At 33.7% G+C, this 17,987-nt stretch overlaps 2 protein-coding genes across 2 annotated transcripts; both read left to right on the top strand.

Moving 5' to 3' along the window:
* Positions 1 to 1,243: 1,243 nt before the first annotated feature.
* Positions 1,244 to 5,573, top strand: LOC111383302 (vacuolar protein-sorting-associated protein 37 homolog 1-like). The gene is made up of 7 exons (XM_023007384.1): positions 1,244 to 1,471; positions 2,467 to 2,688; positions 2,827 to 2,914; positions 3,713 to 3,752; positions 3,857 to 3,903; positions 4,001 to 4,121; positions 5,206 to 5,573. Exons 1-7 carry the CDS (start codon positions 1,458 to 1,460, stop codon positions 5,367 to 5,369), a joined length of 696 nt encoding a protein of 231 aa, XP_022863152.1. The 5' UTR covers positions 1,244 to 1,457; the 3' UTR covers positions 5,370 to 5,573.
* A 5,374-nt stretch (positions 5,574 to 10,947) lies between these two features.
* On the top strand, positions 10,948 to 15,945 carry LOC111383296 (aspartic proteinase-like protein 2). Its single transcript, XM_023007378.1, has 11 exons — positions 10,948 to 10,974; positions 11,068 to 11,327; positions 11,806 to 11,935; positions 12,042 to 12,292; positions 12,610 to 12,837; positions 13,136 to 13,280; positions 13,705 to 13,778; positions 13,914 to 14,010; positions 14,182 to 14,248; positions 15,038 to 15,109; positions 15,212 to 15,945. Exons 1-11 carry the CDS (start codon positions 10,963 to 10,965, stop codon positions 15,379 to 15,381), a joined length of 1,506 nt encoding a protein of 501 aa, XP_022863146.1. The 5' UTR covers positions 10,948 to 10,962; the 3' UTR covers positions 15,382 to 15,945.
* The last annotated feature ends 2,042 nt before the right edge of the window (positions 15,946 to 17,987 follow it).

A 17,987-nucleotide genomic window follows, 5' to 3' on the forward strand; every position in this document is an offset into this window, starting at 1 on the left:
AGTTCATCGTTTAGAAATTAAATCCTAAACCTTGATCATATTTGGGCGTTCTTAGGATCCGATGTCAATTCCTGTGGGTTCGGTAGTGACCGTGCTAATAAGGTTTGCATCACTGTGTCAATGTCACTAATGGAAGAATGTTATTTGTTAAAAAAATTTTGGAGGATGCTATTTTTTTGTTTGTTTCATAGAGCCCTTTCTAGTCAAAAATAATTTTTTTAAGTGATCAATAATTTAAAAGTTGGAAAAATTTATAAATACCCTTGAATATATGATCAGGAAAATGATTTTTAAGAAATCTTGTCCAAACAAAAGCTTCTTTTCCTCGTTGTAAATTGGGCTATTTAGGGAAAAAAAAAATTGGCATTGCACTAAAACGCTCAATAACCACATGGTAGGGTATGAGGATAGCAAATTTTCTACACGTACATGATGAATGATATTTAAGTTTGACATTGTTTGACGTGGTAATAATTATAATCATTGATTTTAAACAAACTCCTTTAGATCACTGACTAGATTTCTTACATATAGATATCATCCACAATGTAATGGTAGATTAATTCATGGGCATAGGGTCATAGAGGATTAAAAAATGAAAATATAGAAAGAATAGAAAAGAAGAAAGGGTAAAACAAAACTGAATCATGCCTGGTATGCACACCTTTGTTTACACTTGGGTGGTTATATTATATTGCCATCAAAATTTTTAGTATATTCACCATATTTTATTTGCAGTTAATTTCCTCAATCATTGCTCAGTGTAGCAATTATTTTTTTAACTTTTTTTCATCGAATTCGTTTCTTTAACATTTTATTAATTAGTATGTATTGTCCTTTATAATGATTTATATCAAAATATTTTATTTTCATACTCTGAAATGAGGGAATAATATTTTTTGTACTTTTTTATTTATTTAGTTTTAAAAATATAATGGGAACTTAAATTATTCTATGCAATTTTAATGGACTTTTGGACATAAAATTATTATTAAATGTAAAATGTGTTTAATTAATAGAAAGTTTAATGATAATAATGACATGAAAAATCGTTAGAAAAATAAGTATTATAATGAGCAAAGATTAAAACCTCTAAATACAACTAAAATGTGGTTTGAACATAGTTACCCTTTACAATTTGCTACATGGCAATTTGTCATATGACAGTTTTTTAATTAAAAGAAAAAAAAACACTATTTTTTTATCCAATAATTTTTTTGACAACAGTAGAAACAAATTGGATGTAGAAATAGCAAAGCCCAACGGAGCCTCAAACGTGCTTCAGATTCAACGTGGAGATTTTGTGAAGTATAAATAAAAGTCAAAGCAATCCAATAGGTCCTAATTTATTTTTAATTTTTTTAAAAAAAGAAAATTAGTTTCAGGTGAGCAGATTATCTTTCTGAGGTTCAATTATCTTGCGTTGAAGGATCGACAATTGAGACCGCCTCGAAGATATGTTCAAATTCTGGTATTCATTCGATTTTCACCGTTTCCTTCTTTTTTCTTTTTGGGTTTAAAATTGTGCTAGATTTCTGAGTAATTTAATCACTGAAATTTTATGCAAAACGTTATGTTAGGGCAGCAATTTTTGAAGAACTGTTTGCTTTTCCGATAATACATTCTACAAAAGTTTATCGTTTCTTTCATTAACACTTCAAGGTTATAAAGTACTAAAGTAGTGATATGTTTTCTCGTGAGCGGTGTTTAAGAATTTTCTTGAGAAGGAGAAGACTTCAGGTTGTGCATTGCATAAGTTCGTAATCTCTCTCTCTCTCTCTCTCTCTCTCTCTCTCTATATATATATATATATATTTTTTTTTTTTTTTTTTTATTTTTTTTTTTTTGGTTATTTTTTTTTTTTTTTTTTTTCTTTAATTTTTTTTTTTTGGGAAACGGGTGAACTCTTGGTTTTATTTAATTATTCATTGAATATTGTTTTCTGATTATGGAATTTAGCAGTCTATACTCATCGCTACTTCAAGTTTTAAGAAATGTAAGTAACCGAGGAACATTAGCTGATATATGTGTAGGATTTCCCGATTAACTTGGAAGGAGAAAATGAAGAGAGAAGGGGTGAGGGGGGAATACCATTCTCTATGCAAGAGTAATCACATATCCAAATGTTGCACTGAATGTACTCTGCCTTCTTGATCTCAATATGATTGGCATTTTGGCATTGAGTTACTCATTCTCTGATCTAGTCAGTCATGTAGAAAATTATAGCCTTGAACAGATCATCATCCATAGTCCCGAAGGGAGATGGAACTTTAGACTCGAAACAAGTAGTTGAAAGTCTTTTTATCAGTTCTTCGGTTATTTTTTTTTTTTTAAACTTATTTTCTCATTGTTTAGTTTGAAACAGCACATGCTTGCTGTTAAATGTATGCTTTCATGCTTTAACTGCATTATCACAGGGGTTTGCTGTTAAATGTATGCTTTTATGCTTTAACTGCATTATCACAGGGGTTCTCAGGAGCAGCAAGCTCAGCCACATCCACAGGAAATGCCCAGAGATTCATGGTATCCACCAGCTGTTGTCAGCTCGAGTTCTTCACATCCCACAACATCTATTGGTGGCACTTCCAGCAGCTTCAGCATCCCAAGACCTGCTGATCAAGCAAATTCTTTATCAAATGTTTCACCTGCAGAGGCTGCTGGCATCATTGCTACGCTGAAAGATAAAAGGTAAAGTCTTATCTTGTAAATTTTTAGATGGAAAATGAAACCATTATTCTTGATACACAAATTTATAAATTAATATATCGTGCTACTCTTTGTTGATCTTGTGTAAATCTTTGATGGATTGTTGTTTAACATGTTTAGTGTTGATGAGCTTCGGAAGCTGTTGTCTGACAAGGGTGCTTATCAGAGCCTCTTGCTTTCTCTTGAACCCGTCAAAACTCAAGACAGGGTAAGTTTTGATTGTTGGATCTTTCTATTCTCATCATATTTGTTTCTTTCTTCTTGTTTGCTCTAGGCCGTGATTATCAACAATTAATTCTTAATAGATTTTACTGAGTTCATAACTAGGTAGGTTATGTAGAAGTAAATGAAATGAATATTTGAAGTTTCAGGTGAATTATAATTTCTATTTTACATTTATCGAGTGCATAATACGTCGGGCATATATACTGTTTGACTACTCTATTAAAACCTTGTACTTTTCTGGAGAAAATACATCGACAGATTTTGTTTACAATAATGGTTCATTAGGATTATTGCTTCGCCAGGTGAAAGTAAATGTGTAATTACAGTTGATGGTCTAGTAAACCTGTAGAGTATTGAAAATGGAGATGTAACTGTATCAGTTGGTAATCGGATAAGTGACCCCTGCATGTAGATGGAACTGTATCAATGTTGGACTTTGTTGTTTGAGTTTGATGCATGTCAAATTTCATAAAACTGGGGAAATTTCTCTTATTTCATGTGATCCATTTTCAATATCTACTCAATTGGAAAAGGTAGAGTTTGGCTTTCCTCATGTCTTGTATTTTTTCCCCTGAATACTTCATATCCAACTTTCCACTTTCTACCTCATAAGGAATATGATTTACCCCGTCTATGTTTGTTATTTTTCATGATTAAAGGCACATGGACCCTGTATTATATTCTTTCTTAACACTGTATTCTCTCAAGATGGTCTTTTTTGTGTTAATGTGTGCAATTACACTTGACATGCTCTCCATCCTGTAAATTTTTACATAATCAGGTTCGTGATGAACTGCGGAGCGAATCGCTGCAGCTTGCTAGTAAGGTCTTAATTTACTTCATTGTCAATTCTGCATTGATAATGTTATTAAGCTGCAATATCAAGCATATAGATAGTACTTCTATAAATGATCTTGTTTTGTAGGAGATAATCTAGAAAAAGAACCACGCATGGTGGAATTAAGGAATCAGGTCATATTCTTAGCTTTGATTTTGTGAAATTCCCTTGAAGTTCGAACTTATAATGATTGTGGAACTAATTTATCTACTCTTCTTTTCCCAAGTACAGTGCAGAATTATCCGAACAACTGAGCTGGCTGCTGCTCAAGAAAAGCTGCATGAATTAGAGAGAAAAAAAGAAGAGACTGAGAAGAATTATTCTCCTGCATCCCTTCTCCATAAACTTCAAGGTAGATAACTAGGCATTTCATTTAAATTTCAATCTTTAAAAGTTGGGAAATGGAATCGTGGTCCATTAATTAGAGGTTTGTCAGGTTGTGTTTCATAAAAAAAAAAAGAAAAGAAAAATGTATATTTCAAATAATAGTGTTTCGTCTCCTCAAGAGCATAAAAGGTTGATGGAGATAGCCTATGAACATTTTTGCATTTGCTAGAGGGAAAGTTGTAATTATACAGCTGTAAGCATCCTTTATAGAGATTTTTGCATTTGCTAGAGGGAAAGTTGTATTTATACAGCTGTAATCATCCTCTATCTCTATAGAATTTCATTCACATTAGCAAACTGTCTAAACTTTTACAACAAGATCAAGCCTGTTCCACCAATTCTGATAAGCTTTTATTCGTCCCAGTATACGCACCATTTTTCTAGTTAACTACTGCCAGCATACACTACATCGTGCAGACATGCACATATCCAGTCATGACCATTTCCCTAAATTTAGTTGATGTAACTTGTCATGATCATCTCATCGAAATTCAGTCCCCTATACAGCTACTGAAGTGTTTAACCACCATAGAAGTCCTCCAAACACTTGTTTGCTCATCAGTAATTGGTTATGGTACTTCGTGCTTGCATGATGTCGGCATTTTATACCCCTTGCAACCCTCAGCTTTATTGTTTTCTATTTCCATGATAAATCATCCAAATAAGCATGTCCACGAACAAGCCTGCTATGTTATGTCCAAATTGCAGACAGAACCCACAGATGTTTTCCCTGTGAATACACACAAGGAAGGGGGAACCTTTTTTGTTCGTTTCTGACATGGTCCTCCGCACGTGCACAAGGGAAACCTTTTGGCGGTGGCAGATGGGGTAGAGGCGGGTTCTGACTGATGGGTGTTGACTGTATTTTGACTTACTAATCTGAATTAGAGTTACCCATGCGTTTTCTGCTTTCGTTCTTTCTTCTTACCATCGTACTAACATTAAGGAATTTTTTTTATCTTGTTTGTGGTTTTATGAATAGACCATCCATGTAAAAGTAAAATAATTTTAAAAAATCAAGAGAATGTAATTGATATTTATTGTTTCAGAGGCAATGCATAAAAGTGACGAGGAAGCTGAGGCCCTTCACAGGCAACTTCTGGATGGGGAGATTGAACTTACGGCTTTTGTACATAAATATAAAAAGTTACGCCAGACCTACCATAAACGCGCACTTACCCACCTCGCCATGAAGACATCTGTGACCAGCTGAGCCGTGATAAGATGTTTCTTGCTTAAAGAAAAAAGGTTCCTCACTCCCTCTGAACTTTCTGTTGCAAATTGCAAATATAACTTTCTGAGTTTTTCTTTTCAGTTTCCATGCATGCTTATGGACAATTAATCAAGTATAGTGTACAATTTGAATAGAGTAATGCTTTCGTTTGAATTACTTAATACTCTGAATTCTTTGCCATCAGCTTGGTGAGTTTAGAGAAGTTGACATTTTCATATTAGATTAAACAGTTTTAAGTAAAAATCTTATGCGCAATCTTATTTGTTCTGTGCTGTGAAAAAATACTGATTAAAAAGGTTTTTATTTGCTAATTTGAGAGCAAACGTAGTCAAGTAGAAAAATTATGTGACACGAGTCGAAGTGTTTTGGCCTATCTTGGTTCATGTTACTGAAAACTGAGGTTAAAAATTTCAAATTGGTTGGCTAGATGCCTTAAATCTTGGGAAAATTTGAGTCTTACATATGAACGAAGTTGAAATCTGAAAATTACATGGAGGTTACACAACAACTGAAAGATATCCAAGTAAAATAAAAAAATTCAGAAAGATATAAAAATTGGTAATTATGGAATGATATTTATCATTAATAGTGTCCGTTACACTAACTATAAGGTAGTAGGGAAATGGGGAAGGGTTACGTGGTCTAATTTTCACTTTAATCTTTCACTGTAGGACAACACTAATGATGACTAGACAATTAGAGAAAGAAAAATAAAACTATGGGTGTATTAAATACTCCAAGAAAGTGTAATCCGTTAATTTGGACTATATATGTAATATATAAATATTATTATTTCACGTTTAATCTACTACAAAGTAAAATTTCAAACATAAAGCAAAGATTAGTTGCCAAGGGATGCAAGGGGGGCGAAAAAGATAAGTCGGGCACCGGCGGAGACGTGAGTTGGAGCCAAAATAGAGCAATTCTGCAGGTATAAAATTGTATTTCACGGAATGCCAGCAAATAAGAAACGATAAGGAGGTTGGGCGATTTTTTGACATTTTTTTATCACAATATGGGACCTGCATAGTGTGAGATTTTTAGTTCAATTTTGTTGATAGTTTTTTGTACAAATGGAATAAGTGGCCAAAATAATCATATCATCAATTTACAGGTCGGTCGGTCACAAAGATTTCCTTGATCTTTGTTTAGGTAGAATTAACTGTACTTCACATAAGTTATTGAAAAATACTTAGGCAGGCCCCATGTTTTGAAAAAAGATGATTAAAGGTCGCATTTGCAAGTTTACGGCTCCATTTTATAGAAAAAATATGAAAGGTATCAAGGTGGTCCACATGGATAACATGGAAATTTTACATCTCTTTCAGATTAGATAATCTTGATGGATTCTTACACTTCATCCATTATACATCCTTAATAGCTACCTTCCAACAATAATTAACACTAGGGATATTACGTGTAACGTATACATAGCCCCTCTTTGATGGGGGAATAAAATCATTTTTTTGACAAATTTTGATCAAAGGTGATGAAATCCGTGGCTGAAAAATTGTGGGGGTCATGGAGTATGTTTAAAATTAATTATTGATTTTAACTTAAATCATGTTTGAGTTGCATTATTTGAAAAAAAATAATACATTCTTAAACAGTAATTTGATATCATTTTAATCATACATTCTTCAATAAAATAATATTAATTCAAACCTTTTCTTTATTTTTTAATCACATCTTCTTCATCAATCTACTATTCTGAAATACATTCTTAAAAAAATAATGTGGCTCCAACCCACTCTTAGATTAAAATTTGAATCTTAATCCGTAGCAAACGGGAGATAATGTATTAAGGCCCCGTTTGGGAGTGATTTTTCACCCCAAAAAATTAATTTTTTGATCGTTATTTTATTATTCCAACCGTAATTTTTTACTTCTTCTCTCACAAGTGGCTCCCACTCTTCTTCTAACAATAAAAAAATCAATTTTCAAAATAATTTCCGAACATGCCCTAAGTCTTATAGCCAATAGATTCGAAGTTGCACAAGGGAAACCTTTTGGCGGTGGCAGATGGGGTAGAGGCGGGTTCTGACTGATGGGTGTTGACTGTATTTTGACTTACTAATCTGAATTAGAGTTACCCATGCGTTTTCTGCTTTCGTTCTTTCTTCTTACCATCGTACTAACATTAAGGAATTTTTTTTATCTTGTTTGTGGTTTTATGAATAGACCATCCATGTAAAAGTAAAATAATTTTAAAAAATCAAGAGAATGTAATTGATATTTATTGTTTCAGAGGCAATGCATAAAAGTGACGAGGAAGCTGAGGCCCTTCACAGGCAACTTCTGGATGGGGAGATTGAACTTACGGCTTTTGTACATAAATATAAAAAGTTACGCCAGACCTACCATAAACGCGCACTTACCCACCTCGCCATGAAGACATCTGTGACCAGCTGAGCCGTGATAAGATGTTTCTTGCTTAAAGAAAAAAGGTTCCCCACTCCCTCTGAACTTTCTGTTGCAAATTGCAAATATAACTTTCTGAGTTTTTCTTTTCAGTTTCCATGCATGCTTATGGACAATTAATCAAGTATGGTGTACAATTTGAATAGAGTAATGCTTTCGTTTGAATTACTTAATAGTCTGAATTCTTTGCCATCAGCTTGGTGAGTTTAGAGAAGTTGACATTTTCATATGGACTAAACAGTTTTAAGTATAAAAATCTTATGCGCAATCTTATTTGTTCTGTGCTGTGAAAAAATACTGATTAAAAAGGTTTTTATTTGCTAATTTGAGAGCAAACGTCGTCAATTAGAAAAATTATGTGGAGCATAACTTGGACACGAGTCGAAGTGTTTTGGCCTATCTTGGTTCATGTTACTGAAAATTGAGGTTAAAAATTTCAAATTGGTTGGCTAGATGCCTTGAATCTTGGGAAAATTTGAGTCTTACCAATGAACGAAATTGAAATCTGAAAATTACATGGAGGTTACAGAACAACTGAAAAATATCCAAGTAAAATCAAAAAATTCAGAAAGATATAAAAAAAATTGGTAATTATGGAATGATATTTATCATTAATAGTGTCCGTTACACTAACTATAAGGTAGTAGGGAAATAGGGAAGGGTTACGTGGTCTAATTTTCACTTTAATCTTTCACTGTAGGACAACACTAATGATGACTAGACAATTAGAGAAAGAAAAATAAAACTACGGGTGTATTAAATACTCCAAGAAAGTGTAATCCGTTAATTTGGACTATATATGTAATATATAAATATTATTATTTCACGTTTAATCTACTACAAAGTAAAATTTCAAACATAAAGCAAAGATTAGTTGCCAAGGGATGCAAGGGGGGCGAAAAAGATAAGTCGGGCACCGGCGGAGACGTGAGTTGGAGCCAAAATAGAGCAATTCTGCAGGTATAAAATTGTATTTCACGGAATGCCAGCAAAGAAGAAACGATAAGGAGGTTGGGCGATTTTTTGACATTTTTTTATCACAATATGGGACCTGCATAGTGTGAGATTTTTAGTTCAATTTTGTTGATAGTTTTTTGTACAAATGGAATAAGTGGCCAAAATAATCATATCATCAATTTACAGGTCGGTCGGTCACAAAGATTTCCTTGATCTTTGTTTAGGTAGAATTAACTGTACTTCACATAAGTTATTGAAAAATACTTAGGCAGGCCCCATGTTTTGAAAAAAGATGATTAAAGGTCGCATTTGCAAGTTTACGGCTCCATTTTATAGAAAAAATATGAAAGGTATCAAGGTGGTCCACATGGATAACATGGAAATTTTACATCTCTTTCAGATTAGATAATCTTGATGGATTCTTACACTTCATCCATTATACATCCTTAATAGCTACCTTCCAACAATAATTAACACTAGGGATATTACGTGTAACGTATACATAGCCCCTCTTTGATGGGGGAATAAAATCATTTTTTTGACAAATTTTGATCAAAGGTGATGAAATCCGTGGCTGAAAAATTGTGGGGGTCATGGAGTATGTTTAAAATTAATTATTGATTTTAACTTAAATCATGTTTGAGTTGCATTATTTGAAAAAAAATAATACATTCTTAAACAGTAATTTGATATCATTTTAATCATACATTCTTCAATAAAATAATATTAATTCAAACCTTTTCTTTATTTTTTAATCACATCTTCTTCATCAATCTACTATTCTGAAATACATTCTTAAAAAAATAATGTGGCTCCAACCCACTCTTAGATTAAAATTTGAATCTTAATCCGTAGCAAACGGGAGATAATGTATTAAGGCCCCGTTTGGGAGTGATTTTTCACCCCAAAAAATTAATTTTTTGATCGTTATTTTATTATTCCAACCGTAATTTTTTACTTCTTCTCTCACAAGTGGCTCCCACTCTTCTTCTAACAATAAAAAAATCAATTTTCAAAATAATTTCCGAACATGCCCTAAGTCTTATAGCCAATAGATTCGAAGTCGTCCTATAGCCAATAGATTTGAAGTCGTCCGTATGAATATTTTTTTCTACTCTTTATGCTTTGTAGCTATATTTCTTCTCCAAAAGAATCAAATGAAAGCAGTGGATATGTACAAAAAGTATAACAAGCTAGCATTCGTTTTAAAAAGTTCAATTTCAAATTTCAAAATAAATTTCAAAGTTCAATTTTTGGATTATCACATTCAAAGGAGAAATGAAGAGAGAATTGTCACAAGCCATTTTGATCGAATAAAAGGAAGTTATAAACAAAACAATTACTCTGTCAATAAAAAATTTAATCATACATCATTTGCATTCAGACGGTATAGAATCGAAGAAAAAGCTTCATATACACAAGTTTAGAATCCAATGGGATCGACTTAGCGAGACTGATTGCACTAAAGAAGACAGAGATAACAAATGAATATTCGCATTTACTTTGATTTGAGACATACTTTTTAATTGCACAATACAACATAGGGCCTGTTCGGTATTGATTTTGAGAATTGATTTTTTGATCGCTAGAGAGAAAAGTAGGTCCTACCTATGAGTGAAGAAGTCAAAAATGATAGATGAAATAATGAAATAACTGTCCAAAAACTGATTTTTTGGAATGAAAAATTGCTAACAACAGGAGCATAATAACGTATGTAATATCTAACATAAATTGAAATGTTCCCATGCCTCACTGCAGCAGTCGTCGTATGTGGTATATACATGGTAAATGTGTATGTCACGTAGAACGATTATCGTAATGAGCAACTGCGAATAACATTTTTTTTTATCATTTAGTTTCACGTACTAAATATGTAAGGCAAGTACACTTCCAACATTAATTCTTGTATTTAGACAATAACATGAAATTCAAGCGTGTAAATTACGCACCGTTCAAAACCAATTCGCATCAACAAAATTTAGTCCGCTTATTTTATTCCTTTTTGCTATTTTTTAACCTCATATCATCCCCAAATTACCCTCGCTAAACCCAGCTTATTGCACTTCACCTATGACTATTACTGACTTTTCAATTACGTCATACGCCACGTCGTACGGACCATCTTTCCCTCTATATATTCTGATGTCCTCTTCGGGTAAGAATTTCAAAACTTGCATTCTCTTTCTACTCTAGAATGAAGGAAACTGTATGCCTTAATTTTCATTGTTTATAATTTCTGTAATTCATTCTCATTGTATACGTACATATACACGTACCCATATTAGATATACACTTACAGTGGGATTTTGGAGTGCCGGCAATGGTGGACTTGAGGTTCTTGGTGATGGCCGTGGTGGCCGCCGTCTTTATGTCGGCGGCGAGTGGCGGCGGTGTGATGAGAGTGCTTACTCTGGAGAGGACTTTTCCGGCGGACCAGAAGGTGGAGCTAGAGGCGTTGAAAGCCCGGGACCTGGCGAGGCACGCTCGAATCTTGCAGAGCTTTGCCGGTGGCATCGCCGATTTTCCAGTCGTTGGTACCTCGGACCCCTATCTCGTCGGGTAACTTTGTTGCGCCTTTTAATTTTGAATTTTTATTTACTTTTGTGATGTATATTACAAATATTTGGCTATTAAAAATATTAGGACTCAAATTTTTGAATTTTTTACTTCCATTTCGAAAATAAACTATTGTTTCTCTTTAATTCTTCTTTTTGGCGGGTTTGATAGTAAGTACAAGAAATTCATGAGTCCTTGAAATCAATTCATGAATGGGCTAGAAAAATGTAATCTTGATATTTCTTGGCAGCTTTATGGTCAATAATTTCAATTACTTACTCGGTATTGTTATTAATTAAAGTAAACGGTCAAAGTCTTTCCTGATTGTCAGATATCATTTGTCGGATTTCATTCTTTAATGTTGATACTCGCACTTTGTTGGTTTCAATTTATTTTGATTTAATAATCTTTTCGAATATAAAGTAAACACTGATTTTTAACGTATATTCTACTCTTTTAATCAATGATTCTTCAACTGTAGACTCTACTTTACCAAAGTGAAATTGGGTTCTCCTCCAAGAGAATTCAACGTGCAAATTGATACTGGGAGCGATGTCTTATGGGTTACTTGCAGTTCCTGTAATAATTGCCCCCGGACTAGTGGACTTGGAGTAAGATTTTGTCCCTTTATCTCATTGTTTTCTCCTTCATTGGTTCAGTTTGACAATTTAGCTTTTTGAGTTTCGCACCAAACTGATATTTCAGTTCCATTTTTAGGTTGAGCTCAATTTCTTTGATGCTGCTAACTCATCAACAGTATCCTCTATTTCCTGTGCGGACAGCACGTGTGCTTCTATAGTCCAAACTGCATCTGCAGAATGCTTTACTCAAAGCAATCGGTGTGGGTACTCGTTCCAATATGCAGATGGAAGTGGCACAGCTGGTTTCTATGTATCTGATCTGCTCTATTTGGACACAATTTTGGGAACCTCATCAATTGCTAATTCTTCTGCTCCCATTGTTTTTGGGTGAGCTGTGTACTCTGACTTGAATGTTAATTAGTATTCACACTGACAACTTGATAGTTGAAGGGTACTATTTGCAGCTTACTTTAAGAACAGAACTAAAGGACAGAAAAATATTAGTGTCTTTCTGGATCATATGAGCTATTGGAGCAAAAGTGAGAGAGTTGAATTGTTAAGACATTTGAACCCTTGGACTTGATATATCATAAGTCACGTATCTTTCGAGTCACTTAAAAATTGTTTTCGTTGTTCCTTCAATGACTGTTTAATAATAATAAAATTTTGCATATTGAAACGTTTATTTTTATGTGTGGGTACAGGTGCAGCACCTCTATGTCCGGGGACTTGACTAAATCAGATACAGCAGTTGATGGACTCTTTGGTTTTGGGCAGCAGGGTCTTTCAGTAATATCACAGTTGTCATCACATGGAATTACTCCTAAAGTGTTTTCCCACTGCTTGAAAGGAGATGGAAATGGTGGAGGTGTACTAGTTCTTGGAGAGATTTTGGATTCAAGAATCGTTTATACTCCCCTTGTTCCATCGCAGTACGTATATTTCACAACATTGGAACTATTTTATTTTTGCTGCATATCACAAATCTTAAAATAACTATTTTATTTTTGCTGCATATCACAAATCTTAAAATAAGCCTCTTGTAGCGCATAGAGTTGTATATGCACATTATCAGTTCCCTTGCATCACTTTCCTATAAGATATGAGGAGATAATTTTCTTACTTTCTATTGTTTCTCTTTACCAGCATGAGAAAATTAAGAAATATTGAGACATCATATCATATCATGATTTTGCAAATTGTTGATTTTTTTTCCCTCCAATCTTTCAGGCCACATTATAGCTTATATCTACAGAGCATTGCTGTCAATGGGACAGCAGTCTTTACAACTTCAGGCAACCAAAGGACTATTGTCGATTCTGGAACTACTTTAGCATACCTTGTTGAAGAAGCTTATGATCCCTTTGTTGGTGCTGTAAGTTTGCATCTCGTGTTCCCTTGTCACCCCCTTTGTTGTAATTATTGGTGTCACAAAAACGGGAAGTGGTGAAAAAAACCAGTTTGATGACGTCTGAGTTATGCTTAAATTCTCACTGTATACCTGAGCACTGGAGCTGGGGGATTGAGATTAACTTTCTGAACCAAATCTCTTGAATCAGAACACAAAATCTTTATTTTACCTATTGATCTGGCGGCTATTTGTTTTGTTTGGTCAATTTGGTAGGTGTCATGATCATAATTCATAAACTTGTTTAATCTCTTCGATCACTAAAGAGGTCTAATGAAAGTTCTTCTCACATGCGTGAAGATATGCTCTTACAGTGCTAGAAGAAATTTACTATTCAAAATAAGCATAAATTTAGATGCAAATCTTTTCTGATTGCTTACTCTTTCTGCAGATAACTGCTGCTGTTTCTCAATCTGCAAGGCCAATCATTTCGAAAGGAAACAAGTGCTATCTAGTCTCCACAAGGTTCTTTTCATTCAACACTGTATTGATAGTTCCCTGAGAGTTATTCAAGTCTAAACGATTATGGCAAGTGGATCATGATATATCAGTTATCATTGTTTTGACACTTGACCAAAATCTGTATTTGTTCCTTCACAGCATGGCTCAGATATTTCCTCCAGTTTCTCTAAATTTTGCTGGCGGTGTATCCATGTTTTTAAGGCCAGAGGATTACCTTCTGCATGCAGCATTTGTTGTAAGTATTGCTGTTGTCTCTACACGAATAATTATTTCTTCCCCGATATCCTGTGAAAGACTAGCATTATCTGTTTAAAATTTACTCTGGATCATGTTATCCATCAGTTTTGACTTATAGCTTCTTTTTTGTCTGTGATGTGAAATACTTACTTTTGACTAATTCTTGCAGGATGGTGATGCAATGTGGTGCATTGGCTTTATTAAAGTTAAATCTCCAGGCACAACAATTTTAGGAGGTTGGTTACTGGACGAAGATACTTATTCTGAGAGGATTTTTTCTTTGTTTCTTTTTTTTTCCAAAAGAAAGATGATCTTCTAGATACTTTGACTTATTGCAATTTCTTCATCTTTTCTAGATACTTTTAGAGTTATTGCAATTTCTTCAACTCTCTATGCTTTAGTAGTTTATTGAGTTTATAGGTTATACATCTGTGGTTTAAGCCATAAGCGACTGTGTACCTGTCATACTCAAATTCAAGAAAATAAAATAAAGCTCACAGTGAACCATCAGGTAACGAACCCATAGTCTGTTATCTGAAGTCGGGCATGCAATTCAGCCAGCGTTGTTGTTTCATAGGTGGCCTTAGAAGGATCATAGGATCTATTCAGGTTTCATTTATTTCTTTTTTCGCATGTTGGTTGTGGGAGGAGGGGTTCTATCCTTTAAACCTACGTGCAGCATGAATTTCTGGAAAGCCAAAGCTCGAGGGTTGAACAAAATAATATATTGCTATAGCGATCTTCTTGTTCTCATGAACTGATTGTTACATGCTTGAGAAGGACGAGCACCATAGGTGATATAAATTTGCTGACTTAAGTACTTGTACTGCTAACCCAAATGCATAATTTTCAATAGCAACCAAATATAGACATTAAACACGGTATGTGAAGTAGAATTCAATTTAACATTGTGAACTACGTAATTTTTGGATGGTTACTTCAAAATATTCAAAATTTGCTAACCTAGTCACCATAAGAGTATTGAGTCTCAAACTTATCTTTAACTTTATTTTTTTTGTCTCCAGATCTTGTTCTCAAAGATAAAATCTTTGTTTATGATTTAGCCCGTCAAAGAATAGGATGGGCAGATCATGATTGTAAGTGTCGTATATTCATTTCCATATGTTTTGTCTTTCTAAGAATATATATGTTGAAATTTCGTGTAGCTTATTCTTCTATATCTGAAATTCTTTCTTCAGGTTCATTGTCTGTGAACGTCTCTATAACTTCTGGGAAGGATGAATTTGTTAATGCTGGACAGCTGAATGTGAGCAGCGGTTCATCTAGTATCCTCCTCAAGCTGATAAATAAGAACAATAATGCTCTCCTGCTACATATATTTGGAGTGATTGGACTTGTTTTTCTGTAAATTATTTCAGTGTAACCCCATTTTCTGGCTTTGCCAATTTATATTTATAGTGATTGGCAGCTCATTGTAGTTCATTTTTCTTTCCCAAGAATAGCTGTTTTCTTAGCCCCTCTATTTTCCCTTTTCCCTCCTTTCTTGGAACAATGGCGGCTTGAGGAGCCGTCGTTAATCTCTCACCTCGACTGTTGGTAGAAGTGACATCAACCTATACCCCAACTCTCTCTCTCTCTCTCTCTCTCTCTCATCCAAATTGTTCTGACCTCTCGAGCTTGACCAAAGTTCTAAGTTATTCTCAAAATTAGGCTTGAAGAATGAACATGAAGATGGTCACGAGCAGAAGAAATCTGATGACGGTCTTGCTTCTTAGGTGTTGAAGGTTATACAAATGAGTTGAAATTCTGGGAGCTGGTCTGTATGTAGTCAAAACATTCTTGTCTGTCTATGTACCACTATCATTTATATCTGGGACAGGACACTGTTGGATTGTTTTTAGTTGTAATATATGCTGATATGACAAGAAGACTTTAGAAATTACAGCATTTTTGTTTCATTATTTCAGTTTTAGACTTGTATTATTTGCTGCTTTTTGCTTTCGATTGATCTAAAATATTGAATATTTCGTCTTGCTAATACCTTAAAATGGTTTCTTTGATACATTAATGACTTGTTTAATAAAGTGGACGTGAATGAGTGTGACACGGGAATTGATAGCATTCAACATGTTATAAGAAAGGAAATGAAAGAAAAAAATAAAAATTGTGTTCATATTCAGTAGTGAACTAAACCTACGCAGTTGTCATGCTCCAACTTCAGTCTTTATTTCACGAAGGCCCCATAAGTATGAAAAATTTGACAAAGGCCCCACAAGAATCCCACCAACTTTTGTCTAATCATATTCCTATGTCATCGTTCCTTTGAATTCGACAAGAGCCATTCATAGAGACAAATCGTACTTGTGTGCACTTGTTTACCTTTTCATTTATAAATGAGAATTTTGAATTCTTTACATTCACACTTTGGATAAAATCATAATTAAAATTAAATAAGTTATTCATAACGTTATTGTCAACTTACAGTTCTACTTTCAACTCATTTTACTGAAATTTACGTTCCTCAAATAGAAAATAAATTTATAGCTATTTTGAACAAAATTCAATTAAGATACAAAAACCATTAATATGGGCTTATAGATATTAGAATACGAAAGCTTTAAAGTTTTAGACAATGCATTAGTGGTCCATTAATGAGAGGGTTACATTAATCACAAATTTATCTTAATCTACCTTGGCATTTATAAGAAGTAATAAGTTGGCTGTTAACCGTTCCTTATAGCACAATTAATCTCTATCAACAAAAATCATCCTAGACCTAATTGAAGCGTTGCGTGACACACACACACACATATATATATTCGAAGTGAGATACATTCCAGAGTCATGTGATAATTTAATGAAATTTTAAATTATATATATTGCTGGAAACTGAGTATGCAACTATAACGAAAGGCTGGGAATGAATTACTTATTTCTAAAAGCTGGGGACTAACTGTTTTTTTCAGAAAAAAGACTAATACTTACGGTTCAATTTTTCTCAACTAGAAAGTGATCCCCCGACGCCCTGGAAACCAATGCTATAAAAGGTACGGTGGCGCTAGTGGTATATAGGGGTGTACTTAAGCGTATACACCCTTATCACATGAGGTGTGGGATCTATCCGAATAAAAAACACTTATTCGGGTGGATCCCACACCCCATGTGAGGGAGGTGTACACCCTTAGGTATATCCCATTATATACCATTAGATTAATTCTAAAAAGTAATTTCACCTATTCCAATTTTATAAAAGCAATTACGCTTGGGCAAAAAAAAAAAATAATAATAACAACAACAAACCAATTAAACCGAATCGACTCGGGTTAATTTGGATCGATTTGACACTGGTTATTGGTTCACTTTTTTTTTTCCTCATTTTTTTTTTAAATGAACAAAATCAAGGTGGATTTGTTCAGTCATGTTTGAAGTCTCAAATCGCTGTTTAACCAAACTAACTCAATTAACTTACATGTTTATCGTTTTTTAATAAAAATAAAAATAAAAAGATAAACCATAATTATATCTCGATTCCCCCCAATTTATGATGTTACCAATAAGTTATTGCATTGGAAATTTCATTTTGCAAACTCATTATGTTATATTTAGTATTTTTTATCTACTCAAGTAATCAAATTACATAATACATAAAAAGTAACAAAAATTTAAGTTTTCTGTTGATCTGTCTCTATTAATCTGATTTTACTTGTTAGTCAATAGTTATTGTAATATAAAGTTATTTAATTATTTTAGTTCTTGTAATCTAAGTGTGCTTAAAACTCGAATTTAAAAAAATAATAATAATAATTTGGACTAAAAGTTTAAACTGATTAATTGAATCGAACCAAACCCACAATTGATTTTGTTTTGTTCAATTTAAGAGTTAGAGTGTGTTGGTTTGGATTGAAATTCACCTAAAATGATTAATTGGATTTTGGGTTGAAGTTAAAATCGACCCTAACCCCACCGCACCCATGCGTAAAAGCAATGCTACCATGCCAGTGTGTAACGCATTAA

This window comes from Olea europaea, unplaced genomic scaffold (assembly GCF_002742605.1).
Source record: "Olea europaea var. sylvestris unplaced genomic scaffold, O_europaea_v1 scaffold2655, whole genome shotgun sequence".
In the NCBI taxonomy this organism is placed as follows: domain Eukaryota; kingdom Viridiplantae; phylum Streptophyta; class Magnoliopsida; order Lamiales; family Oleaceae; genus Olea; species Olea europaea.